General features: G+C 54.9%; 2 protein-coding genes across 2 annotated transcripts; both read right to left on the bottom strand.

The window, feature by feature from the left end:
• Positions 1-129: 129 nt before the first annotated feature.
• LOC102935104 (gap junction delta-2 protein) lies at positions 130-6,915 on the bottom strand. The gene is made up of 2 exons (XM_037884528.2): positions 6,550-6,915; positions 130-1,126 (listed from the first exon to the last, which is right to left on the bottom strand). The coding sequence occupies exons 1-2, from the start codon at positions 6,618-6,620 to the stop codon at positions 307-309; spliced, it is 891 nt and encodes a 296-aa protein (XP_037740456.1). The 5' UTR covers positions 6,621-6,915; the 3' UTR covers positions 130-306.
• Positions 6,916-20,020: 13,105 nt separating this feature from the next.
• Positions 20,021-26,279, bottom strand: LOC122463595 (thyroid transcription factor 1-like). The gene is made up of 2 exons (XM_043534274.1): positions 25,523-26,279; positions 20,021-21,190 (listed from the first exon to the last, which is right to left on the bottom strand). The coding sequence occupies exons 1-2, from the start codon at positions 25,770-25,772 to the stop codon at positions 20,643-20,645; spliced, it is 798 nt and encodes a 265-aa protein (XP_043390209.1). The 5' UTR covers positions 25,773-26,279; the 3' UTR covers positions 20,021-20,642.
• Between the last annotated feature and the right edge of the window lie 1,300 nt (positions 26,280-27,579).

Raw genomic sequence — 27,579 nt, 5'->3', positions numbered from 1 at the left:
CTCACCCCTGGCTGATCCCAGGGCTGGAAAAGCCTATGGGGGGGGGGGCGAGTTCCAGGAACCTTCCCCCCAGCTTGCACCATGTTGGAAGACTCCGAGGAACAATAAATAACTTTTGGTTTTTTAAAATGACTGGGAGCTGGGAGCTTCCCCCGCCCCGCCCCAGGCTGGATCTGGGGGGGCGGGTCCCATGTCTCCCATTCAGCCCTTGGAGCAAACCTGCGGCCCCCCCGCCCCGGTCCGGAGGGGGCGCGGAGCGAGAGGCCCCCGGCGGCGTTCGCACTGGAAAGCGGCCGGCCCCGGGGCTCAGACGTAGGCGGACTCACTGGACTGGGTCCGGCCCAGCGGTGCCACCTGGGCCAGGGCCGCCAGGTCCTTCTTGCGCCCCTCGCAGACCGACTTGCGCCGGGCCTGCACGCCCCGCACGGCCGTCCGGATCTTGTGCCAGCCCAGGTGGTTGAGCTCGGCCAGGTTGAGCAGCACGCAGATCCCGCTCACGGCGAACATGAAGACCAGGAAGACGGTCTTCTCGGTGGGCCGGGAGACGTAGCACTCCACCGCCCTGACGCAGGGGTAGCGGTCGCACTCGAAGATGGCCGGCACGTGGAAGCCGTACAGGAAGTACTGGCCCGCCAGGAAGCCGATCTCCAGCGCGTTGCGGAAGACCACCTGGATGATGTAGAAGCGGGAGATGCCCTCCTGCCGCTTGACCTTGGCGCTCCTGGGCGGCCGCCGGGGGGCGCTGGGCAGCTCCTTGACCTCCAGGCAGGCGGGCTCCTCCTTGGCCGAGGCCTCGGGGTTATGCACCAGGATCCCGTTGACGCTCCGCGCCTTGCGGGCGTCCTTCTCCAGCAGCGGGTGGAGGAAGGAATAGCGCCGGTCCCGCTGCTTGGCCGACTGGTGGACCGAGTAGGTGATGAAGCAGAGGCTGGGCGTGCAGACCAGGATGATCTGGAAGACCCAGTAGCGGATGTGGGAGATGGGGAAGGCCTTGTCGTAGCAGGCCTGGTTGCAGCCGGGCTGCAGGGTGTTGCACGTGAACATGGTCTGCTCGTCCTCGTACACCGTCTCGCCCACGATGGCCACGATCAGGATCCGGAAGATGACGACCACCGTCAGCAGGATCCTGCGGGGGGGGGGAGGGACCCAGCTGGGCGCGGCGAGGGGAGCAGGCCCCGCTCCGCTGGGACCCCAGGCTGCGGGGAGAGTTCATGGCAGGCAGGACGCCTGGGTTCTTTCCCCAGTGCTGGGAGGGGAGTGGGGTCTAGTGGTTAGAGCGGGGGAGGCTGGGAGTCAGGACTCCTGGGTTCTAGCCCTGTCTCCAAAAGGGCACTGGGGGCTAGTGGTTAGAGAAGGGGGGGATCTGGGCTCCAGGACTCCTGAGTCCTATTCCTAGCTCTGTCATTCTCTTGCTGTAAAATCTCTGCCAAAGTCCTTTCTCCCCCCGACCCCTCTGTGCCTCAGTTTCCCCCTCTGTATAATGGGATGCCTGATGCTTACTCACCTCCCATCCAGTGCATTAAATTCCCTCAATATTTACAGCCCCTGCCCGCCAGATCTCTTGCCCCAGAGGTGGGGGGGGCAGGGTCTCTATAATGTTTGGGGATAAACAGCTGGGGGTGACTGTCCGGGGCACCAGAAAGTTTAGCAGTGCCGGGTGATTAAAGCCAGCAGCCCGGCCTCCTCTACACAGCCCAGCTGTGCTAACGGGGGGCCCTGTTGCCCCCCATTGTGGAGCTGCTGCCCCATGCCTGTCACGTGGGGGGAGGGGGGGCGAAGAACGCCAGGAGGCTGGGGTGGGGCAGAACTCATGGGGCAGGGGAGTGAATTGAAGTGGGCCCGAATTGCTGGGGGCAGGGGAGAATCAAGGGCTGGGTTGTGTGGGGGTGACAGCTCCAGCAGCGGGGTTCACAATCCCCCAACCCAATAAAGCTGGGTGAGGGGACAACACTAGCCCCCTTCCCCCACAAGCTCCCCAGGGCTGGGCAGGGGGCATTCACCCATCACCAGTCAGACCCCAAGCTCCTGGCGGCATTTCAAAAATCTCTTCTGTCTTGGGGGGTCTGAGACAGGATTGCTGATCTTTGCAGGTTGGCAAGACTGTGGGAGCTGCATTCAGGGGGAAGGGAGTCAGGACTCCTGGGTTCTATCCCAGCTTGGGGAGGGGGGGGGTCTAGTGGTTAGAGCAGGGGGGTGCTGGGAGCTAGGACGCCTGGGTTCGATCTATCCCAGCTCCAGCACGGTGTTTGATGCACTTGACCTTTTGCCCAGCTGCTGGAGCGGGGAGAAGGGCCAGCATCTCTCGGTCCCTGATTCTCGGTGGCTTTCCCTGGGGCCTTTCACGCCCAACGCTGCACCCTTAGAATGCAGCTACCTCTGGGGTGGAGCGCCGCAGCCAGAAAACCCCAGCAGGCGAGGGGTTAACTCCGTCAGGAAGACAAAGCCCACCCCAGGATCTGAATCCGTGGGGCCAGAGACACCCCCTCCACATGCCCACCAGCCGGGGGGCAGGGGGCAGCGCACGCAAACCCCACAGACTGAAACCAGCATCCTCCTGGCCTCAGTGATGGGGCAGCGGCCTCGCCTGTCTCTCCTCCCTCGGCACCGGTCACAATCTCACCCAGGGGGCTGGCAATGAAACACCGGGCGTGCTCCACCAGAACCGGCCCCCCCTTGGGCCGGGCGCTGCCCAGACCCCGGCCAAGATCAGGGCCCCGTCGGGCCGGGCATCGCAGACCCAGCAGGAGACAGTCCTTGCCCCAAAGAACTCACCATCTGAGCAAAGGGCAGATTTTTCTCCCACATTACAGCTGGGGAAACTGAGGCCCAGAGCGATGCAGCGACTTGCCCAGGGAATCAGGGCAGAACAGGGATTAGAGCCCAGAGTCCCAAGGCATTAACCCCACGGCCGTGCCCTTCTGGGCCACTGACCCGCAGGAGAGCTGGTCCACCATATCCCCACCGCCCCAGCTGCCTAGGGCCCTGCCTGGAATGAGAGCCTCACACCTGTCAGGGGATCGATCCTCGCAGCCCCTGGAAGACGAACCTGCTAGACCCATAGTACAGACAGGGAAATTGAGTCAGGGGTTTACACAAGGCCACCCAGGAACATAGTCACAGAGTTGGCGATGGAACCCAGGAGTCCTGGCTCTCAGATCCCCTGCTCTAACCACTAAACCCCACTCCCCCACAATACACCATGCTCAGGGGCCCTTTAATGGAAGCTGATGAGTCAGATGACGGGCATAGGCTCACATGTGGGACCCTCCCTCCCTGGAGCGAAGCCCCCAGGGCCTTCACCAGCCCAGTGACTCTGGGCGACGGGCCCCCACCGGGCCCCTGCCAGACGCCATGCGCTGGATTCTGCCCTGACGCAGGCTGGGGCCACCTGCTGCACCCCACTCCAACCAGCCCCACACCTGCCCCCACAGCCCAGCCCTGGACCCAGTGGAGAGGAATTGAGCGCTGCCGAGGGCAGCGTTACCGGACGGCCGGGCACCAGGGCTGTGCCTGGTGGTGGGGTGGAGCGCAGGAGGCCTGGCTTCCATTCCCAGCGCTGCCACAGACCCCCCGAGTCACCTCAGGTGGCTCGCCCAAGCTCTGTGCCTCAGTTTCCCCAGCCGTAAAATGGGTATAACAATCCTTCCTCGGTCTACCTGGGCGGGGAGAGCTATGGGGCAGGAGGATGGGGCGTATGCCCCACACCACCGCTGAGAGGGTCCATTAGGAGGCGCCAGGGAGCAGGGATTGATTAATCAGCCACGAGGCCCAGCTGGGGAGGCGCCGGGAGGGGCCTGTGTAAAGCCAGGGAGCTGGCAGCCGAAGGAGGCTGCAGGGAAGACCCGGGCTCCCCTGCCGGCGGGATTTTGATACTCCCCGGAGAAGGGGGAACCCCGGAGACAGCCGGCCAGAGGGCTGAGTCCCCAAGAGGAGGCTGCGGCTCCGGGAGCGAGGGGTTCGCGGGGCGGGACGGCTCGGCAGGAGGGCTGCCCGATCAGAGCTAATCCCCAGAGCGTGCAGGAGATCACTCACCGCAGATGATGCTGACCCGTGACGGGCAGGGCCTGTCTCGGCCGGGGGTCTGTGTGGCGTGACAGGGGGCCCCCCTGGTCTCAGCCGGGGGTCTGTGTGGCGCCTACCCCTGATGCCCCGCAAGCTGGGATGACGGGTTGTTGCAGCACATGCCAGGGGACCCCTGGGCTGCTCATGCCCTCTCTGATCTGGAGGCCGCTTGTCCTGCCCCGAGGCCAAACCCGCCGGGCCGCCCGCGAGCATCAGCTGGCAACCGTAGGGTGGGGAGTGAGGCTGGGGTCCGGGCCCTCAAGGCCCCACCCCGCTGTGTCCCGCTCGGGAACCCCTCCGCATCCGAACCCTCCTGCTCATCTCGGCCCCGATCCCGCTTCGCTCGGCCGCGGGGCCCTAAAACACCGTATGGGCCCAGCCCGGGTTCCCAGCCTGCCGACACAGTCCGGAACATGCAGCCAACCAGGGCCTGGGACCAGACCCGACAGCGTGATCCTGACACGGGGGTCAGTCCCTGCTGGGGAACGGCCCCCCCCGACATGAGAGGGGTGCCCCCAGGAATCTCACAGCCTGGAGTCAGCGTCCCCCACCATCCGTCCATCCTCCCCTGTCCCTCTCTCTCCTCCCGCCCTGCCCATCCTGGCACTGAGCGCCCAGCTCCGCCCATCCCCTCTGCCCCTTCCCCGTCCAGAGCTGCCCCCTCCGCCCCCCAGTGCAGTCTCCTCCCAGCCCCACTGCCTTGGTGGCTTTGTGCCAGAGCTGGAGGTTGCTCCCCGCTCCCGGGCGGCAGGGCCCCCCACGCCCCGTTTCCCTGGCTGACCTCTAGGGTCAGGCTGGCGCGTCTGCCCCCGGGGCCTGCGGGCAGGGAGGGGACAGCGAGCGCGAGCAGCTGGCTGGTTCCCCCGGCACTGACCCGCAGCCCCCCGGGGAGGGCAGCTGCCGGCTCCTTCATTGCCACCTGGCAGAGGGGTTGCCGGGTCGGAACAGGGCCCCTGGTGCCCCCCACACACATCGCCCCATATCTCCACACACACACACCCCCCACCGCAGTGCAGGGTGGGTGCTGGGTTTGTTCTTCACATGGATAGCACCTCCCCCGGCCGGGATCCCACAGCACGCGGTCTGCAAACCCCCCATCCCGTAAATCCGGGGCCGAACCCGCATTCTACAGAGGGGGAAACTGAGGCAGAATGAGGGGATGGGACTTGCTAAAGATCACTCGGGAAGGCTGTGTCCGGAATAGAACCTGGATCCTGCCTCCAGTCCCCCGGCACTAACCCCTAGCCCTGCTCCCCTGCCAGAGCGGGGAGAGAACCCAGGAGTCCTGGCTCCCCTCCCACTCCAGAACTCCAGCATCCTGCTCTAACCACCAGACCCACTGGGCTCTCCCGGCGGGTAATTCGGGCGCGTGCCTGTCCTGCTGCTCCAGCTGGCAACCCCGGCCCCAGCTCCTTGCCAGGGGCCCGTGCCCCCCCCCCCGGCGGCCAGCCCCACAGCCGGAGGGCGCAGGGGTGCTGGAACTCGGGGTGCTTCCGCACACCTCGGCTTGACGCGGTTTCCATGAAACCCAGGATTTACCGTTCGGTGCAATGGCTCTCGGCACCCCCAGGACACAAACTGCTCCAGCCCCCCCGGGAGGGTGCATGTGCCCCCCGGCTCCCCTGTGGCCAGCGCCCCCTCTCCCAGAGCCGGAGGGTGCACGGGACCAGCCCCCCCCCCCGCCAGAGCTGGAGGGTGCACGGGATCAGACCCCTCTCCCAGAGCTGGAGGGTGCACGGGACCAGCCCCCTCTCCTAGAGCTGGAGGGTGCACGGGGTCAGACCCCCCCCCAGAGCTGGAGGGTGCATGGGACCAGCCCCCCCGCCCCCAGAGCCGGAGGCTGCACGGGACCAGCCCCCCCCCCCGAGCCGGAGGCTGCACGGGACCAGCCCCCCCCCCCAGAGCCGCAGGGTGCATGGGGTCAGACCCCCCCCAGAGCCGGAGGGTGCACGGGGTCAGACCCCCCCCAGAGCCGGAGGGTGCATGGGACCAGCCCCCCCGCCCCCAGAGCCGGAGGCTGCACGGGACCAGCCCCCCCCCCCCCCCCCAGAGCCGCAGGGTGCATGGGGTCAGACCCCCCCCAGAGCTGGAGGGTGCATGGGACCAGCCCCCCCGCCCCCAGAGCCGGAGGCTGCACGGGACCAGCCCCCCCCCCCCCCCCCCAGAGCCGGAGGGTGCACGGGGTCAGACCCCCCCCAGAGCCGGAGGGTGCAGGGGGTCAGACCCCCCCCCCGAGCTGGAGGGTGCAGGGGACCAGCCCCCCCCAGAGCCGCAGGGTGCACGGGGTCAGACCCCCCCCAGAGCCGGAGGGTGCAGGGGGTCAGACCCCCCCCCCCGAGCTGGAGGGTGCATGGGACCAGCCCCCCCCAGAGCCGCAGGGTGCACGGGGTCAGACCCCCCCCGAGCCGGAGGGTGCCGGGGTCAGACCCCCCCCGCGCTGGAAGGTGCACGGGACCCGCCCCCCCCGGGCCCCCCCGCCCCGCGCACCTGCCGATCATCGTCGAGTGCTGCTGCACCGCGGCCTCCAGCAGCCTCTCCAGGATCGTCCACTCGCCCATCGCGGCGGGACCCCGGCCGCTCCCCCGGCCCCGTCAGCGGCGGGGACCCCGGCGTCCGGGCCCGCGCCGGGCAGCCCGGCCCATGGGAGCGGGGCTGGGGCGCGCTGCGCCGCTGCCGAGGAGCCGGGGGCGGGAGGCGGCGGGGTGAGCGCGGCCCCCCCGGCGCGGGACGGGCGGGAGCCCGGCGGGGGGGCCCGGGGCGGCCGGCGGGCAGAGGGGGGTGGGATCGCGCCCTGCGGGGGAGAGACGTGTGAAGGCGCCGAGGCACAAACACACACACACACCGCAACACTGCAACCACACACACCCATCACACACACACACACTGCAACCACACACACACTGCAACAACGCCCAGACACACACACACATTGCAACCACACACACACCCATCACACACACACACACACTGCAACCACACACACACCGCAACACTGCCCAGACACACACACCCATCACACACACACACACTGCAACAACACACACACACACACACCGCAACACTGCCCAGACACACACACCCATCACACACACACACACACACACTGCAACAACACACACATTGCAACAATGCCCAGATACATACACCTATAACACACATTGCAACAGTGCATAAAGACGCACACACACACATTGCAACAGTGCACAGACACACATTACAATGTACGCACATTGCAATTGCAACAGCACACATGCACACATTGCAACAATGCACAAAGACACACACATTACAACGCACATACATTGGAACAGCACACACTTTGCAACATTGCAGATACATACAGCCATAACACACATTGCAACCACAATGCACGCAGACACACGCCCATTACAACAATGCACACATGCACACACATCACATACACTGCAACAACACACACACATTACAACAATACACAGATACATATGCCCATCACACACATTGCAACAACACACACACAGTGCAACAACACACACACTGCAACAGTGCGCGTGCACACATCGCAACAATGCACACATACACACACATTGCAACAACACACATTGCAACAATGCACACACATTGCAACCACACACACACATACACCTATCACACACATTGCAACAACACACACAAATACACACATTGCAACAACACGCACACACACATTGCAACAATGCACTCACACAAATATTCACACATCACAACACACATACACACAAATACACATCCCAAGCATGTGCGCACACACAGACACACTCACAAATTGCAGCACTAAACACATGCCACAACAATGCACACACACACAAATCACAGTGCAACAATATACACATCACAACAACGCACCCACACCCAGCGGTGAAGAACTTTCCAGCCTTAGAGGACGAGCCTGGGTGAGGACAGGCTGTGAGCTGGGTTTGTTTTGTCCTGTGCACACACGTTGCCGTGTTGCAGTGTTTCCACAAACAGCCATGAACGGGAATGCGTGGCAGGTTTGTGTGCTGGGGTGTTGAAGTGTCTCTTGGCACACGTGCACACACAGGTGTATTGCAGGATTTCGGTGCCGTCACACACCTACTCTGCTGGGTTGCAATAGCCGCAGACACTGGATGTGTTACAGTAGCCCTGTCCACACACACACACTTTTCTCTGATGCCCTAGTGCGAGGGCTGTTCTCAGCTCCCATTCCCCCTGAGGGTCAGTAGCAGGGGGCTGGGGTCAGCTCTGAAGGGCACCGGCAGAGCTGGGGGTGGGAGGCAGGGCCTGTCAGCCAGGGAGCGGCTCCATGACGAGGGCACAGAGGGAAACTGAGGCACAGAGCGGGACAGTGACTCGCCCGAGAGGTCAGTGGCCGAACTAGAGCCCTAGTCCCGGTCCGGCACCGCACCGCACTGTCTGACGGACAGCTGTCTGTCGGTCTGTGTGTCTGTCCCATGCTCATCCCACTAGGAGCCGGGAGGGGGCATTTCCGTTCCAGGGGGCGGTTCAGAGGATGAGCCCCCAGACTGGGGAGATGATTATTGGGGGGGGCAGTTATTGGCGGTGGGGGGAAGGCTGTGGCTTCTGCTGATGCTGGCAGAGCCCCAGGCCCACGTCCCATGCTGCCCCCCCCCGGCGGCGTCTGTCCCCGGGCGATCCCAGCCAGGGCACCCCGCGCCTCCCTCCGCCAGCGCCCCAGGGAGCCGCCCGCAGCCGTGGGGCAAGGGCAGGGGCTGGCTAAGTGATGCCCCAGCAGCGCAGAGCAGTGGGGTTCAGGGGTGACCGACGTGGGGGGCTGGTTTAGGTTCCGCCCTGACCTCCTGCATGTTTTTGGGGGGTAGATTTGGGGACCCCCCCACAGGGTTGGGTTTTTTTGCAGCATCTGCTACAAAGCAGCCCAGGGTGGGTTCAGGGTTGTGCGATGAGCACTTCCTCACCCCCACCTAATGGCCACACGGGGTATTGCAAGACCTGTCTCTGGCAGCTGGGAGTTGGTTAATTAAGCAGGTTCGCTAATTACCCCAGCGTGGTTGGTTATTGAAGGGTGCTGGAGCTCCTGCAAACTGTCCCGGTTGGCACCGCACGGCCGTGGGCTGTGGTATGAATCTCCACCGTGCCAGACCGCCCCCTCTGCGTGGTGCTCAGCATGGGGACACGGCTTCCTGCAGCGCCCCCCCCCCCGGTACACGGGTGTGTACACGCGCACACCCGCACACGCATGCGAGTCTCGACAGCCCCTGCCTCGGAGGTCAGGGCTCCTGGGTTCCATGTCCCGCTCTGCTGGGCAATGCCAGGCAAGCCGCTTCCCCGTTCCGTGCCTCAGTTTCCCTTCCCACCCTTTGTCTGGTTAGACTGGCAGCTCTTTGGGGCAGGGACTGTCTCCCGCTCTGTGTCTGTGCAGCACCCGGTACAATGGGGCCCTGTGCCTGGCCCGACGGGGGGGCCCCGATCTCCATCGGGCTGTGTGCACCAGCCATACGCCTAATAACTGTTTAGCAGCGACAGGACGCGATGCATTCTCCCTCCCTGGGGAGCTCTTTCCTCGGAGGGCTGCTTAGCTCAGCCTCCGGCGTCTGGACTGGAACCAGGGACCCGGGGGGAGGTTCTCTGGACTGGCTTGTGCTGGGGGGGTCAGGTGCCCTTGCCTAGCGAGAGCCGCCCAGCGCCACGCTCGGCCCTTAAAAGACGTGGCCCCGATCGCCCTCCCTACCCCGTCAGCTGCAGGGCGTCGCTGGTTGACGATGATACAGGGCCCGTGCGCCCGCTCCCCGCCGTCGGCCGGTCCTGTCCTCGTGCAAAGAGCTCAGCGCCCGGGGGGGTCGACGCCGGGAGCCCATTCGCTAGCGGAATGGGGTTAGCCCAGCCGTAGCCTCGCTCCCGGCGCCCCCGCAGTGAACTAACCCCATTGCCATCGTAGTCATCAGCTCCCCCCCATCGCCTCCAGCTCACGGGCGGGAAGGGCCGGCGACGTGTCCGGTGTCTGACTGGAGGCTCAAGACGTAACACGCGGCGCTGGGACTGGCAGGGCGCTGTACAGGCTGGAGATGGGTAGGCACGGGGCGGGGGGAGGGAGGTGGATGTTGGTTGCAGGGTGTCTGTGTAATGGGTGTACTCTGTGTGTGTCTGTGTGCACACGCACTGGATGTGTGTTGCATTGGGTGAGGCGTGCATGTGTAATGAGTGTGTGTTGGGCACGCAAGGTGTGGAATGAGCATGTGGGGCGTGCAATGAGCGTGTGTGGGGCGTGTAATGAGCGCTTGGTGGGCATGCGGGGCATGTAATAAGCGTGTGTGGCGGGTGTAATGAGCACGTGCGGGCATGTAATGAGTGTGAGTGGGGTCTGTGGGTCATATAATGAGTGTGTGGCCATGCAGGGAGTGTAATGAGCCCGTGTGGGGTGTGTAATGAGCACCTGTTGGGCATTTGGGGTGTGTGGCGTGTGTAATGAGCATATGCAGGCGTGTAATGAGTGTGAGCAGGTTATGTGGGTCATGTGTGGCCATACAGGGTGTGTCATGAGCCCGTACGGGGCGTGTAACACCTCCAGCCGCTCTGGCCCATGGCTGTGTCTAACCAGGGCCCGGCTGTGCCCTGGGCAGGCCGGGGGAGAAACAAGGGCTGGCAAAGTGCCACACTGCCTGGCCATGTCTCCCTGCCCCAGAGACAGCGGCGGGCAGGGAAAGGGTTGTGTCCTGGGGGGACTTTTGGGGCTGGATTGGGTTAAGGGGGCAGAGCCCCCCTCTCTGCCCCAATGCACCACACTGGAAATGGGTGTCCACAGATAAGAGCCTACTACTGCTGCCAGCTGGCAGAGCTGGTCCCGCAGCAGAGCCCCAAGCTCTGGGGACAAAGGCAGCGGTTCCAGCAGAGGCTCAGGCAGGCAGTGACGGGGGTTCGGTTCCTGGCACCACTGCAGATTGTGTGTGCGACCTTGGGCCCAGTGCGGAAAAGGAGACAATGACGCTCCTCCAATGAAGGAACGTGTGTAAACGCTTCGAGAGCGTCTGGGTGCCCAATGCGGGGCCGGCGCTCTGTGGGGGGCGGCTAGCTGGCTCTGAATGCAGCTCTCTGGGGGTGGCCAGCAAGGTTTATTGCAATGATCCGTTTCTCCTCCTCTAGGAGTGGAATATCCCTGCCGCGATCCTGCCACCGGGGTCAATCTCCGGCGCCCCTCCTAGCACGGAAGCTGCAGCGGAGATCAGAGCTGTTTGCTTTGCTGTGGTTACAGGGACGCGCCAGCTGGCCTGATGGGCTGGAAATCGCACGGCCGCCCTAAGGTCACGCATGCAAGAAAAAGGCCCCTCTAGCCCTGGGTCCTCTCAGCCTCCAGAGGTAAGTTGGTATCAAGCACAGCGGCCTCCAGACAGCTATTTATGTTGCTGTAACACTTGATCGAGATCAGGGCCCCGTCGTGCCGGGCGCTGCCCAGACCCCGACCGAGATCAGGGCCCCGTCGTGCCGGGCGCTGCCCAGACCCCGACCGAGATCAGGGCCCCGTCAGGCCGGGCGCTGCCCAGACCCCGACCGAGATCAGGGCCCCGTCGTGCCGGGCGCTGCCCAGACCCCGACCGAGATCAGGGCCCCGTCGTGCCGGGCGCTGCCCAGACCCCAGCCGAGATCAGGGCCCCGTCGTGCCGGGCGCTGCCCAGACCCCCAGCCGAGATCAGGGCCCCGTCGTGCTGAGCGCTGCCCAGACCCCGACCGAGATCAGGGCCCCGTCGTGCCGGGCGCTGCCCAGACCCCGACCGAGATCAGGGCCCCGTCGCGCCGGGCGCTGCCCAGACCCCGACCGAGATCAGGGCCCCGTCGCGCCGGGCGCTGCCCAGACCCCGACCGAAATCAGGGCCCCGTCGTGCCGGGCGCTGCCCAGACCCCGACCGAGATCAGGACCCCGTCGCGCCGGGCGCTGCCCAGACCCCAACTGAGATCAGGGCCCTGTCGCGCCGGGCGCTGCCCAGACCCCGACCGAGATCAGGGCCCCGTCGCGCCGGGCGCTGCCCAGACCCCAACCGAGATCAGGGCCCTGTCGCGCCGGGCGCTGCAGAGATACAGCTGGAGACAATTCAGCTGAGTGACCAGCGTGCTTAGCCCAGCGAGCCTACAATAACAAACCTGCTTGAGCAGTCCCAGTGCTCCCGAGAGACCCTACAATAACAAACCGTGTGCATAGCTCCAGCACTCAGGAGGGACCCTACAATAACAAACTTCGCTTTCCCTGCCACTTCTTGAATTCCCCACTCCCTCGCCTCCCAGAGCTCTCCTGCTCGCTGGCTGGTGGGGGCGCGGGTGTTAAACCAGTGGAGATGGATCGGGGTCCCCCCCGCCGCCTCCATGCATGAGGCGGGCTAGGAGTGCGAGAAAGTCGTTGCCATGGTGACGCAAGGTGGCAGGCGGGTTGGCATGCTCGGCTGTGACCTCGTTAAAGCTGATCGGCGGGTGGGACTCGCTCCGTCGTTAGGTAACTTAGGGCTCAGCGGGGGATTTGTGTCCCACCCCACCCGGTGTCCCAGTTATCCCAGGGCCCTGCCGGGCCGCTGGCAAGAGCTGCTGGCTGCCCGCTGACCAGGGGGTGCTGGGCGCCCGTGTCATTGAGAGCTGTCCCTTTATCTTCGTTAATCGGAGCACGGAGCAGCTTGAGGGCCGGCAGCATCGCTGGGGCAAAGGCTGCCCTGGACGTGGGGCAGGGGGTATGCAGCAGGCAGGGCCTGGGCATGGCTGGCTAGCAGTCCTGGACTCCTGGGTTCGATTTCCTGCTCGTGGAGGGAGCAGGGACAGAGCAGTGGGTGGGGATGGGACGAGGCGTCTATTCCCCACTCTGCTGTGGGACTGCAGGCAGCTCCCTTCACTCTCCGCACGACAGTTTCCAGTTTTGCTTGCTTAGGCTGGGGGCTCTTTGGAGCAGGGATTGTACCTTGGAATCTGGGTGGCGCCCAGCCCCATGGGGGCCCCAATCTGGGTCCTGAACAGAGACTCCCTGAGTCCTCAGTGCACAAATCCCCAGATTAATGGGAATTAGGAGTGTCTGTTTCTTAGAGGGGTGGAGCCCAACCCTGCCCCTTTCCTCCGTATTTCACTCCTGGCTGATTTCAGTGGGAAAGACCCCTAGGGGTCTGTCCACACTGCGCACCAAGCCCCGGCTCTGACTCCGGTTTGAACCCACACACAAATTCGTCTGACTTGGGTCAGCTCAGGATCCAGGTCCAACTAAGGACCCATCCGTGGGGGTCTGAGCCCAAGTCCTGCTAAGACTCCGGTCCGAGCCCGGCTATCCTGTAGTGTGGACACAGCTCCAGCCACAGCGCCGAGGCAGAAGGTCTGTGTCATGCAGTCTGGCTGGGAGACCTGGGGCTGGCAATTGCAAGCCCAATGCAGCGTGGACCCGAGTCCACTTGGGTCCCCCAGACCTGGTTTACAAAGTAGTGTGGACATATTCTAATTCCCGCCAATGCACTGTACAGGAGCCTGAGCACCTGACACCAGGCTGAGGGGCTCAATCACATGGCAGGGCGCCTAGGGGTTAGCCGTTGCAGGGTCTTATGTCCCTCTGTGGAGTTTAGCTCTCATGGGCTTTTGGAAACGTGACTCTCTGAGCCCTTTGGCGGGCTGCGGAGGAGAGGAGAATCCTGTGGCAGCTGCTTCTTCCGTCACAAAACAAGCTGGGTGCAAATCGCTACCAACCCACCAGCCTCCCCTCCTGGCCACGTTGTCCCAGAGAGCTGAGCCCGAACCTGCTCTCGTTACCGGGCAGCTGAATCTGGGTTATCTGCAGACCCAGCGCTGCTCCAGAGGAGGGCAGACAGCTGTGTTGATGCTCTGGTTAACCAGAAACAGGTACGGTGGGCGGGCAACAGGAGATCAGTGTTGGAGTTAATGATGCATAAAGAAGCTAGCAGTGTGAGATGTCTCCTCCCAGCACCCAGAGACCTGGGGGGAACCCAACGGGCCTGCTCTGTGCTGGCCCCCAGCCACCTGCATCACAAATCTAGGTGCGTCTTTTTTTAGATCCTGTGAGAGCAGCATGATTTGATCTAAGGGACTGGGCATGAGGCTCTGCGCCCGGCCTCCTGGGTTCCCCACTTTGAGAGCTCGAATAGTGCAAGGGGACTGGGAGTCAGGATGCCTGGGTTCTGTTTCCTTTTATGGGAGGGAGGGTCATTGAATGGTAAAAGGGACCCAAAACCTGGAAAATCCCCCAAAATGAAAATTTTTTTTTCCCTGAAAAAAACCCCACAACCAGCCAAACAAAAAAAAAATAGTGTGTTTGGTGGGAAAGGACTGTTTTGGGCTGGAAACAAACAATAATGACAACTCACTGCAGCCAACAGCCTCCCTAGGAAGGGTGGAGCTGATGGGAGTGGTTTCTGCTCCATGTTTTGGCAGTAGGTAGCTCATTAACAGGCCATGGCTTTTACCAGGGGGTCTCAAAGACCTTGACAAAGGAGCGCAGGGTCATTATACCCCTTCCACAGATGGGGAAACTGAGGCAGAGGGTTTGATAAGGTCACCCACAAGGCCAATTCTCTCTTCACTAGGCCATGCTGCTTACCCTTTCAGGCCATACGTTATAACACCGAATGAGCTGATTCCTCACCTCCATGCTGGGGTACCCTGGGGATGGCACATGGGCAAGGTGGGAAGGTTTCTCTGTTTCTGTCTGAGCCCTACCTGTCCTGTGGAAAGAAGACATTTGTCTCCAGAGCTGTCAGTCAGCAATAGATCCCCCTGCCCCCAAATACAGGTTAGATCAAAGGGGCTTGAAGGGGGGGGTGCAATGCCTTTGAAACCTCCCTTGTCTTTGCTCTCCAAGGGAAGCCTGTTGACTCGAGCTCCTGGAATGTTAGTCCTCAGGGCCCAGCTGTTTATCTAGCAACTGAAGTGTGCAGGGGTTGGGGAGAAGGTGGGTTTTGCCAGCTGGCTTCGCTCTGAAATGTGCGCCCTGTTGGCCTCGGTTTGGCACCTGCTTCCTGGGGAATGGACACAGCAAATTATTAATGAACTCAGGGCAGGCAGGGCACTGGCCACTCCAGCAGTGAGTCATCCCTGAGCAACGGGATGAGCATGTGGCAAAAATCACCTGGGAGATGGGGGTTCATTTCCTAGCTTGGCCAAGGCCTCCCTGGGTGACCTTGGGTCTGCATCTCCCTGGGCCTGAGTTTCCCCAGCTGTAAAATGGGTTCCTTTGTCTGATTAGATTGTAAGATCTTTGGAGCAACGACTGTCTCTGGGTCAGGGCAGCACCCGGCCCGATGGGGGCGCTGATCTTGGTTGGGGTCTGTGCAGCGCCCGGCCCAGTGGGGCCCTGATCCTGGCTGAGGTCTCTGTGTGCTACCATATTAAAGTAAGTTGTTTTGCCAAATCAAAAGCCCAGATCCAAACACTTCTCCCTAGCACCTGAGAAAGGCTTGAAGCTGGATCTGAACTTCCAGCAGGTCTATTCCCTCCCCTGAAATGAACCACACCCTGGAAGTCTGGATCAAACTTTAGCTGCTGGCACAGTCCAAAAGGAAATCCCAGCTCCTGACAGCCATGAATTTTGAGCCCAACATTCCTCTCTCAGACTCATCCCTAAGTTAACTGGGGGCTTTTTGTGCTGGACACAGCTGAGAGTCCAGCACAAAAAGCCCCCAGTTAATTTAGGGCTACATTTGCAGGAGGGGATGCGACAGAGAAATCAGCAGAGAAACCTGCCCTTTACTGAGCAGATTAAGCCCTTTAATTACCTTGATCAAGCTGCCTGGCCAAACTCAGGATCAAACAGCTACTTCTGCTAATCTCAGAAGCAGAGTCAACACGGCTTGTTTTCACTCCTGGCGCCACACGGGAGCCTGTCCCTGTCTCTGTCTCTCGAGGGGCTCCCAAGAAGCAAAGCAAACCACAGGCTGACTCACTGCGGGTGGGCAGACAAGGAAGCTGATAAATCAATATTGACCCAAAGCACTCTTGGCACACAATAGATCTGCAATAGATGAGGTCATTACCTCTCCCAGAGTGCAGAGGTGGCTGGGGGTTTGAACCAGCCCTGGAAGAGGGGGGAAGCGCCCTGGCCCCCTTGGGAGAGATGAAGGAGGAAAACAAATAATGATCTTTTGGGTCAGCTTCCGTGGTTGGGGCAGCTGGGGCCATGGGACTGGGATCCGCCTAGATGGCGAGCACTAGGAACTCCAGGGAGGAGGGCTTGGGGGACGGGCTGGCTCAGGGGCGTGGGGAAAGGGACACTGGGCCTTTCTCTTCTAGAGGGTCCTGGCTCTGGTCTGGCCCCAGACTGGGGGCGTAGGTGGGCTCAGGGAACAGGGGGTCTCTCCCCTCTAGGGTAGCAGTTTCAGTCTGACCCCAGGTCAGGGAGGGAGCAATTGGCATTGATCCTGGGGGGCGGGGGTTGCCTTCCTCTGCCACATGGGTCACAGGTTAGTTGCAGGTTTAAACTAGTGTAACTGGAAGATTCTGTCACTTGAAGTCTTTAAATCCTGATTTGAGGGTTTCAGTAACTCAGCCAGAGGTTAGGGGTGGGTGAGGTTCTGTGGCCTGCAGTGTGCAGGAGGGCAGGCTAGATCAGGGGTTCTCAAACTGGGAGCTGGGACCCCTCAGGTGGTCGCAAGGTTATTACATGGGGAGTTGCGAGCTGCCAGCCTCCACCCCAAACCCCGCTTTGCCTCCAGCATTTATAATGGTGTTAAATATATATATATAAAAAAATGTTTATGTGTAAGGGGGGGTTGCACTCAGAGGCTTGCTGTGTGAAAGGGGTCACCTGTACAAAAGTTTGAGAACCACTGGGCTAAATGATCATGATGGTCCTTTCTGGCCTAGTTCACAGCTTCCAGGCCTAGTTCAGGAATGAGCATGGGGGTCTAGTGGCCAGCACGGGGGACTGGCAGCCAGGATTCCTGGGGTTCTCGATTCTGTGTGTGATCACAGGCAAGTCACGTCCTCTCGCTGCACCGGTCTCCCACCACGTGTAAAACGCTTACCTCAAGGGGCAGGACGATTTGTCTTAATAGTAGGAAAGTGCTTGGAACCGTGCGGATAATCAAAGCGCTCTTGAGGTGCCGCCAGATTCTGTGCAACACCCTTTTTCAGAAATTCAGCAAATCGGTAGCATCAGATCCCAAAACGCATGCTGGGGAGAAGAGATTGCTGACTGTTAAGTGCGTAATAATACACAAACCCGAGCCTCGGTACATATTTGCTTGCGAGAACAGAGTGGTGCAGGTACATAACCTGCGTTATATTTATTTTAAAGGCATGAATGGTATTTACTCAACCCAGCAGCATGGCTTCTCCAGCATCCAGCAAATAACAGCAGGTCTTAACACAGAAACACACCAAAATATTTACCTGGCAGCAGAAATTGTCCTGATCTCTCAGCCAGGTAAGTTACAAGGGCCTGGTCTCGAAGGGCAGCGCTACCAGCTTTCGTAAGTCTCGCCGCATTTTGTTGTTTTCAGATCCCCAGCTCTTGGAGTCACGTGACTGCTTAAGAATCTCCGCTTTCTTTTCTTTTGTTAACCAAAGGTCATTGTCGAGCCCTCCGGGTTGCAGAGAAATGCTTAGAAACGTGACCTGAGCACCCCGAAAGGAACTGCAACAAATACAAAGATCCCAAAATTCATTTAAAAAAAAAATCTCCCGAGTTTTTTTATTTTTAAATCAGTCTCGTAATCTTTGACCATTCAGAGTTGATCCGCTGGGGTAGCAAAGTCAGAGTGGAGTGTAAATTAGCAGGATTGCAAATGAACATCAGAATGGCCATAGTGGGTCAAACCAATGGTCCATCTAGCCCAGTGTCCTATTTTCCGAAAGTGGCCAGTGCCAGCAGCTTCAGAGGGAATGAACAAAACAGAGAAGTTATCAAGTGATCCTTTCCCTGTTGTCCACTCCCAGCTTCTGGCAGTCAGAGGTGTGGGGATGCCTAGAGCATGGGGTTGCGTCACTGACCATCGTGGCTAATAGCCATTGATGGACCTGTCCTCCAGGAACTTATCTAGTTCTTTCTTGAACCCTGTTATGCTTTGGGCCTTCACAACATCCCCTAGCAATGAGTTCCACGGGTGACTGTGCTTTGCGTGTAGGAGTTTTCTTATGTTTGCTTTAAACCTGCTACTTATTAATTTCATCAGGTGACCCCTGGTTCTTGCGTTCTGTAAAGGGGTAAATAGTACGTCTCTAGTCACTTCCTCCACACCAGTCATGATTTCATAGTCCTCGATCATACCTGACCCACCCCTTAGGCGTCTCTTTTCTAAGCACCGTCCAGCAGGGGTCAGAATTAGAGGGGTCAGGTTGGATTTACACTCCTATGGGTGAGAGGCCAGCACATTAGGTACCTATTTCCCACAGGGACAGATTTTACCCCAGGGTCCCTTGATTTGGATTGATTTGGACCAAAGGAAAATCAGACACTGAAAAATGACCACAGGGTCACCAGATTGGTGCATGATGGGAGACGTAGCCCCAGCAGGGAGCCTGGCCTGGGGGTGAATTTGAACTCTCATTGTGCATCGTGGCGACATTTCAGAAGTGAGAGATTTTTATTTTCAATTTGTTTCACTGAAAACGTGAACATTTCCCTGAAACATTTTAATGAAAACAAAACAATTTGTGTGTGTGTTTTGTCTCAATTTTCCATGGAGAAAAAAAAACATTTTCCAACCAGTTTTAATGGTATGGCCAGACAGGACCACTGTGATCATTTGGGCTACTCCAACCCCCTGTATAATACAGGTGTTGGTACTTATATGCCAGATCTTTGGTTTTCTTAATTCTACTAAACCCTTAGCTTCAATGAGATCCTGTGGCAAGGAGTTTCAAAAGCTAATTATACCTGGCATGAAAATGTATTTCCTATGGATGAATGGAGAAATACAACCAGAATTGTTTTCTTTTTTTAAGCAAGGTAGCAATATTTTATTTAACTCTTTGCCTTTTTCCTGTCTCTAAAGAAGTTATAAAATATAAACACAGGTGTGACATGAAATATATATATATATATATGAGTGCACAGGGAGATTCCAACTGCAAGTGTTTAGACGGTCCCTGATTTTCAGTATTATTCTAAGAAATGAAGCGATCAAGTTAAAAAATAACCAATAGCTTTTTCCAATCTCTACATTTTTCTTTAAAGGCGAATAAATAAATGGATTTGGAATGCATTATTAAGTACAATTAAAAGGATTATGTGATGACTGTGATCATATTAGAATTGTAATATCTAGTTCTGATGCAGTGCATTCCATCTGTAGATCTCCAAGCTACAGCCTGTTAAAAAAACAAAACAAAAAAACATTTATTTTCCCAATAAAAATGGCTTTTAGACCAGAATTAACATTTGAATGGAGAATTTTCATTTAAGCCAACATTTTCTAGTTTTTTTTCATCGATTCCATGGCTAGAAGGGACTGTTGTGATCATCTAGTCTGACCTGTAAAACACAGGCCCGAGAACTTCCTCAAGATCATTCCTAGAGCAGATCTTTTAGAAAAACATCCAGTCTTGATTTAAAAAGTGTCAAGTGATGGAGCATCCACCACAACCCTTGGGTAAGTTGTTCCAATGATTAATTACTGTCATTGTTAAAAACGTGCCTTATTTCCAGTCTGAATTTCTCTAACTTCATCTTCCAGCCACTGGAGAACGTTACACCTCTCTCTGCTAGATTAAATATTTGTTCCTCATGTAGATCCTTATAGACTGTAATCCAATCACCCCTTCACCTTCTCTTTAAGTAAATAGATTGAGCTTGTTTGTTTCTTTGTTTGTTTGTTTTGTCAAAAAAAAAACCCCAAAACCCTGAAATTTTTTTAGCAAACATTGTCAGTTTCGGGTTCAAATGTTTGTTTTTTGATTTTTTGAAACCCAAGTGTTTTTATCTAAAACGTTTTTCAAATTAGCCTTTTTCAGGATGAAAAAAATCCAGAAAAATTTGGCAGAGATTAAAAAGGAAAAAACATTTTTTTTTTTTTCGAAATGAACAGTGAAAACTAACTGGCACTTTTAAGACCAACGCAATACCCAGCATTTTACAAAGGAGGTAAGTGTCGCTAGCCCCCGCTGTCCCCTGCTAACGCTGCCATGCAGTCACCGAACCAAGCGTCTGTGCTAAAAAGAAATGCCTCATGGTTGTGTTCTTTGTACCCTGGAGAGAGCAGAGTGGAGTAAATGGGAGGTGTGTTGTGAACAGCTCCGTTGGGGTCTTTATTCTCAACCTTTGCAATCAGGCACCGTTAGCTATGTATGCCATGCCAGTTCTGAAGGCTCCCTCAAATGTCGGATGCAGCCATGGCCTAGCCCACTCCAAAGTACCACCCAAACCTGCAGGCAGGTAATTTTGGGGAAAGAATGGTGAAGGCTAGAGACTTGGGTTCAATTCCTGCCTCTGTTGTTCCCCGTGTGACCTTGGACAAGTCATTTCTGTCCTCAGATCCCCAGCTGTAAAATGAGGTGCATCAGGCTTTCTTAGAACTGGGGAAAACTGTTTTTAGTTGAAACATTTTTTGGTGGAAAAATGGAGATTTGGATTGTGCGAAACGTTCTGTGAACTTGTGTTGAATTATCTCGGTTCGGGAAAATAATCCCCCCAGATGAAGCTACCACGACTTGCTAAACATGAGGCTTCTGTTGCTGGCCTTGGGCTGACAGTCTGCAGCAGTGTTGGGGCTCATGGCCAGGTCTTGGCCTCTGAGACCACCTTGCTCAAGTCCGGGGAGATTGTAATGGGCCTCTGGAGTGGATTTATTCTCCAGCTTGGGATCTGCAAAGCCATAGTCAACGTGGGAGGTGATGGGGCTGCTGGCACAGGTCTTGTGGAGCACTGAGATTGGGCTAGGTGGCTGCTCCAGGTCCCGCTGCTTGGCTTGCCTCTTCATCTTGTAGCGGTGGTTCTGGAACCAGATCTTCACCTGGTTGGGGGTCAGGTGGGTGACCTTAGCCAGATGCTCCCGCTCAGGAGCAGTCAGGTATTTCTGGAGCTCAAATCTCTTCTCCAACTCGTAAACCTGAGCCTGAGAGAACAGCACCCTCCTCTTCCGCCTGGACATGTTCTGGAGGAAGAGGGTAGATTTGGCCGCTTCGCCAATATATCCTAGGCAACCAGTGCTGGGCATGTTAAATCCAGGCGGTCCCATGTACCTAGAGACTGGGAAAGGAACGAGAAAGTTGGGGTCACTTTGGTGCCGATTCTGTCAATGGGCCCCTGCTCCCAGGCAGATCCCCAATGAAATCGACGGCTCCCTATAGGATGATGTCGACTGGATGGGGCAATGTGTGTCATCAAGTCTGCTGTTCTGGGTTCCATCCAGGTGGATCCGGAGCTAGGACTGGGCCCTTGGTTTTAGAAGTTCATGTAAAAACAGCTGGTGGCAACATCACTTTCAATTAGTAATCAGAATTATGTAGCATAATAATTAACTGCTCCCAGTAGCTAAGGAGCAAGGACAATGGGAAGCATCCCGCCATTGGGTTCAGCCAGGGCTTAATTTGTGCCAGGGCTGAGCCCCAGAACCGCCAAGCTCGGCAGTTCACAGCGCCAGTGCCTCGGGGCTTGGTGCGTCACTTACGAAAGTAAAAAAATGGCTGGAGCCCAGGAACCTCTTTCATTAGAAATGAAGCCTTGATTTCAATGGAGATTTCTGTTTAAAAATCCACCACCCAAGCAATACTTGGCAATTGCATAGGGTAACGCTTTTTATCCCAAGATCTCAGAGCACTTTACAAAGGTCACTCGGTGCCATTATCCCCATTTTACAGATGGGGAAACCGAGGTGAGGAGCAGCAAGTAGGGGATAAGTAGCATTAACTCCTGAAATGAAACTAGCTTAAATGGACACAAACCAGATATTAGGAATGGCAATATACAAAAATCTGTAGGAGAACACTTCAATCTCCCTGGACACACACTAGCAGATTTAAAGGTGGCCATCCTGCAGCAAAAAAACTTCAGGACCAGACTTCAAAGAGAGATTGCGGAGCTTTAGTTCATCTGCAAATTTGACCCCATCAGCTCAGGATTAAACAAAGACTGAATGACTCGCCAACTCCAAAAGCAGTTTCTCCTCCCTTGGTGTTCACACCTCAGTTGCTAGAAGAGGGCCTCATCCTCCCTGATTGAACTAGCCTTGTTATCCCTAGCCTGATTCTTGCTTGCATATTTATACCTGCCTCTGGAAATTTCCACTACATGCATCTGAAGAAGTGGGTGTTCACATGAAAGCTCATGCTCCAATACGTCTGTTAGTCTATAAGGTGCCACAGGGCTCTTTGCCTCTTTCACAGATCCAGACTAACACGGCTACCCCTCTGATACTTTCAGTCTTGGGCTTTTTAAAGTCGAAAAGAACTGCTGGAATCACTATTCTAATCATACTGAATTTTAAAAAAAGCTTTGATGGTAACATTTTAAATATTAGGGTTTTAAGTTTGTTTGTTTTTTAATAATTGTTTTAAATCTGTTGAGTAGAAAGGATTTTAGAGCACTCAGAAAAACCGGCTGTTGAACAGCAAAGCTAGTTTAAACCTTAAACTATAGAAGGGCCACTGCAACAACTTTGGTATCATTAGAGTTTTATTTTAAAGCAAAACGTGCCTGCCATGCAAATAGATTCAATGTTACACTGGCATATGTAGCTGTGTGAGAGGTGACTGGAAACGTAATTATAGGGTTGCATTTGGGGGAAGTAAGGAAATACACAAGCAAACGTGCTGAGTTATTATTTGACACAGTTTGTTCTCTTGGAGATGACAGTGGATTCATGATAGATTCCCAGGTCAGAAGCGGCTACTGCACTCATCCAGTCTGACTTCCTGTTTTACACAGGCCAGAGATAAATAATAAATAATTCCCCAAAATAATTCTTGTTTGAACGGCATGTATCTGATAGAAAAACAGGCTTTTATGCTCTCCATCCAGTTTCCTCAGCCCACCACCAGAAGGAATGCTCTGAACTGCCTGGCAATTATTTCCAGGTAGCCAATTCGATTCCCTTTTTGAATGTTCCGGATCTGACAAGCAGATATTAAGTATCGGTTTTAAATATAGAGCCATGATGGGTTTCTATTGGGAGGGGGGAATGAGTAACTGATTGTTCTTAGGTAAACAGCAATAGGTATCAGCTATTAGGTAAACCCTGAGTTACTTAGCCAGTGTCAAGGAGATTGGGGGCAGATTCCCAGCCCCATTGACTGTGATTTACACCAGCTGAGGATCTGACAGTCGCCCTTATTGGTTTCATGGGTGTAAAATACGACTTTGTTCTGTTGATCTCTTTGAAGTTTGCTCCAGAGTCACACGGCTGTGAAGGAGATTGGAATCTGACCCAAATATTAATTTCTCACCCTGAATCAGCAAGAGACACACGCAAACACATACGCCAAAATATCTCACCAGTGCCCTAGGAAATCTGCACCGCTCAGCTAGGGAATAACTTGATCACTTTCCTGTTTCAAATGGCAGCTAGATTATAAACCTCAGGGGAGAAATTAACCTTGATACGTGCCTTTTAAGCAACAGGATTTTAAAAGAATGAGAACCCAAACTGTGCATCAGCTGATCTCAAATTGTGGCTTCTGTTTTGAAGGGAACACATAATTCTATGGCATGGGTTATACAGGTCAGACTACATGACTACAAAGGTCCCTTCTGGCCTTGGAATCTATGAATTATATAAATCCTAGTGATATACTTAGCAGAGCAGCATATGATTAGAATCAGTTTCCTGGGGATCAGATAAATGGGGAAACATTCGGACAGGAAAAATTCAAAATATTCTAGCTGGGTGGAGTACAAGCTGATTTGCTGCTGCTTCTTTCTTTATTTCTCAACATCAGTTTCCCTTAAAGTTTAATATGATCACTGAATATCAGTTTAATAATTTACAGGTTGTATTAATTGTGCTTCCATATTTGATTGCTACATATTGCTGGGGGTTTGCTTTATATGTACATGTTAACACGCCACCTTAATAACAATGATTAATAATAAAACCTAGCTCTTGTATAGATTCATAGATTCCAAGGCCAGAATGAACCACTGTGATCTAGTCTGACCTCAGGCCAGAGAACTTCCCCCAAATGATTCCCAGAGCAGATCTTTTAGATGAACACCCCGTCTTGATTTAAAAATTGCCAGTGACGGAGAATCTGCCACGACCCTTGGTCAGTTGTTCCAATGGTTAATTACTCTCCTTGTTAAAATTAATATAGTGCTTTTCATGAGTAGATTTCTGCTAATCAAAATGCTAATGTTTGAGCTAGTTTTCCTCTTGAAAGAGGACTTGTTAAAATCTGTTTTCTTCAACCAAGTGAGATCTTCAGTTTTATGATGTAATGTTAATGTGCATATGTTAATTTTCATTAAGATTTTGCAGAAACTGGGTCAGGTAATTAAACGTTCCTATAAATTATACACAAATCAGTGATCATAGTGGATTGAATTGGAGAAATCTCACTTAACAGCTAATTGTTTGGAATTTTCTTTTTAAAAAATGACTGGGATCAAGTCATTTGCAATCTAACCATTAGAGACGGACTCTGGAGTTTTAGGAACAATCCTGCAAACTATCCGGTACCCAGCATAACACTTACCGCTCAATAAACCTATTAATGCCAACGTCCAGATCTCCAACTGCTGTAAATCAAAGTCAAGGCAACTGTTGATTTATGCTAGCTGAGGATCTTGGCTAGGAAGCTTGATTCTCTGCTCATACTGGTGTAAATCACAAGGAACTCCATTTAAACCTTTGGTGTAAGTGAGCAGCCTATTGGCTTCAGTGGTGCAATTCCTTTTTGTAGCTAGCCTGACCGTATTGGGCTGAAGTTTGTTAACTGGGGTAGCAGCACATGTGGGGTGTTCTTAAAAACTGGAGGACCAAATCCTGACACCTCTGCTCAGGGCAAAACTCCCTTTGACCTGAAGGAGTATTTTGCTAAATTTAGTCAATCCAGGGTCTTATATTTCTTCATTCGTATTTTTTCACATGCCGCATGAGGACTCACAATTAGGTGCATCTGAGATCTCTCTGTCTCTTTAGCTATCTCTCTATCCATCCCCATACACTGTATCTGTCCTAATGCACACACTTGTCTAATCTATCTATCCCCATATACTGCCTCTATCTATCTATCTAATCTGAGTTATAAAATCAATGTGCATTTCTCAGAGGCAGGTGAATCAAAAGTCCTTTTTTTTTTAAACCAGAGGAGTTTACTTTGCCTTCTTGATCAAGCAAAAATCAATGCTATGGGGCCATATCATGCAATTTAAATCAATAGCCCCAGTGCAACAAGGGTTCAGTGAGGATTAAGGCTAACAAATAAGAGAGTTCTGAGTTCCAGAGCCAAATTGTGTTCACCTCAACTCTGATGAGTGGCTCCATTGAAGCCAAGTCATCTGGGGAAGGTGATCTGATATTGATCTGGTATTTCTAATGGGCCAGAGGCTGTAGCATCTATAATCTGTGTTTCTTTCACTTACTTGGTGGGTACGGTCCATCCTGCGTCTGCCCGTACCAGTCTCCACTGGCGACCCCATTGCAGTAATTGTCTTGGTGGTAGGTTGGTAGGTCAGCAGGGCCTGGGAACGTCCCAGCGCAGTAACCCCTCATGGAGCTTTGAGAAACGCAGTGAGTGACGGAGAAGCCAGAAGGTCCCAGCGCAGGCTGAAGACAAGGCTGGTGAGTGACCTGCATGAACTGCCCGAACCCTTCCATGCATGAGGTTTCCATGGCTAAAAAAACCTTTTCGGCTCCTCTGTGGAACTTGGCTTGGTAACTAAGTTAAACTGGCTGGTCCCAAGAGCTCATGTGAAACTTGCCGGTCCTGAGACCTCAGAGGTGACTTTTTCTTTTTCTTTTTCTTTTTCTTTTTCTTGCTTTGGTGACTGTCATAAACCCCAGACTTTTGCTGGAGGTTTCAGGGTAAACCCAGCTTCTCAGCTTTCATCTTGTGCACACACCTTATCAGGGCTTATGGGCAGCAGACGCCACAAGGAGAGGAGGGAGAGGGAGGAGGAGCCTTCCTCTTCAGAGCTTCAAACAATAGGGGTGAATATACCATGAGCCTAAGTTAATTGCAACTCTGATCAGTTTAAAACTATGTGCAAGGCAGTGGGTGGGGGAGTGATGAAAAGCAAGGTTATCCAACGTCCAGTGGAGTGAAATTGCGGCTCAAGGCAAGAGGAATCAGAGAAATCCTCATTTAGGATCCTGGTGCCAGATCCTCAGCCGGTATAAATTGTCAGGTTTCAGAGTAACAGCCGTGTTAGTCTGTATTCGCAAAAAGAAAAGGAGTACTTGTGGCACCTTAGAGACTAACCAATTTATTTGAGCATAAGCTTTCGTGAGCTACAGCTCACTTCATCGGATGCATACTGGTTAATTGGTTAGTCTCTAAGGTGCCACAAGTACTCCTGTTCTTTTTATAAATTGTCGTAACTCCATGGAAGTGAAGTGAGTGGCGCTGGGGATCCAGCTCATTGATTGCAATGGAGGGACCCCAGTTTGCACTAGCTGGGGATCTGGCCCAGTTAGGGTGATCAGATGTCCCGATTTTTATAGGGACAGTCCTGATATTCAGATCTTTTTCTTATACAGGCGTCTCTCACACCCCCCCCCTCCACTCCCTGTCCCGATTTTTTCTCACTTGCTATCTGGTCACGCTCGGCCCCATTGACTCCACTGCTGCGATCGTGATTTACACCTGCTGGGGATCTGGCCCCATTGACAGAAAATGTGAGAAGGGAAAGATCATGTAATCAAGTTTCAGAGTAGCAGCCGTGTTAGTCTGTATTCGCAAAAAGAAAAGGAGGACTTGTGGCACCTTAAAGACTAACCAAGCATTGCTCAAATAAATTGGTTAGTCTTTAAGGTGCCACAAGTACTCCTGTTCTTATCATGTAATCAACGCACTCCCTCTTCGATGAGAGGTGGGAGTATGGAGATCACTTGTTCAGCGCAGAGACATTTGTCATGGCATTTGTCTCCTTGAAAATGCTGCACCTTCGGGCTGGTCTATGCTGAAAACTGGCATCAGCCTAGCTATGTTGCTCAGGGGTGTGGAAAACCCACGAGAGCCAGAGCTATGCCAGCCTAACTTCCGGGAGCCAGCACAGTTCTTCTGTCTCTGGGAGGTGGATTACCGCCCATCCCTGTAGCGAGGGTCTACACTGAAGCACTACACCAGCGTAGCTGTAGTGTTTTGATTGTAGACAAGGCCTTCGATGGGTTTTGTGATTTTTTCGGTGTAAGGTAAAAATAAAAATGGGATTAAAGGTTGGCTAAGTTTCCACAGAAAGGGAAGACCTTAATTTTCCACAACTCAGGACTGAATCGGTCTTGTACACTCTGTGCATAAGAGCGCTTGTGTGTGTGAATCTGTTTTGTGATGTGTGTGCGTGAGAGAGACAGTGTGTGAATCTGTTTTGTAGTGCACGCAATGGTAAAGTGTGAGTCTGTGTGTGCCTAAATCTATTTTGTAGCGTATATGTATGGAGTGTGTGTGTGTGTGAATTGTACCAGAAGCCACATGCAAAAT

The sequence above is a fragment of the Chelonia mydas genome, chromosome 23, assembly GCF_015237465.2.
Source record: "Chelonia mydas isolate rCheMyd1 chromosome 23, rCheMyd1.pri.v2, whole genome shotgun sequence".
In the NCBI taxonomy this organism is placed as follows: domain Eukaryota; kingdom Metazoa; phylum Chordata; order Testudines; family Cheloniidae; genus Chelonia; species Chelonia mydas.
This window is presented reverse-complemented; position numbering and strand designations above follow the sequence as displayed.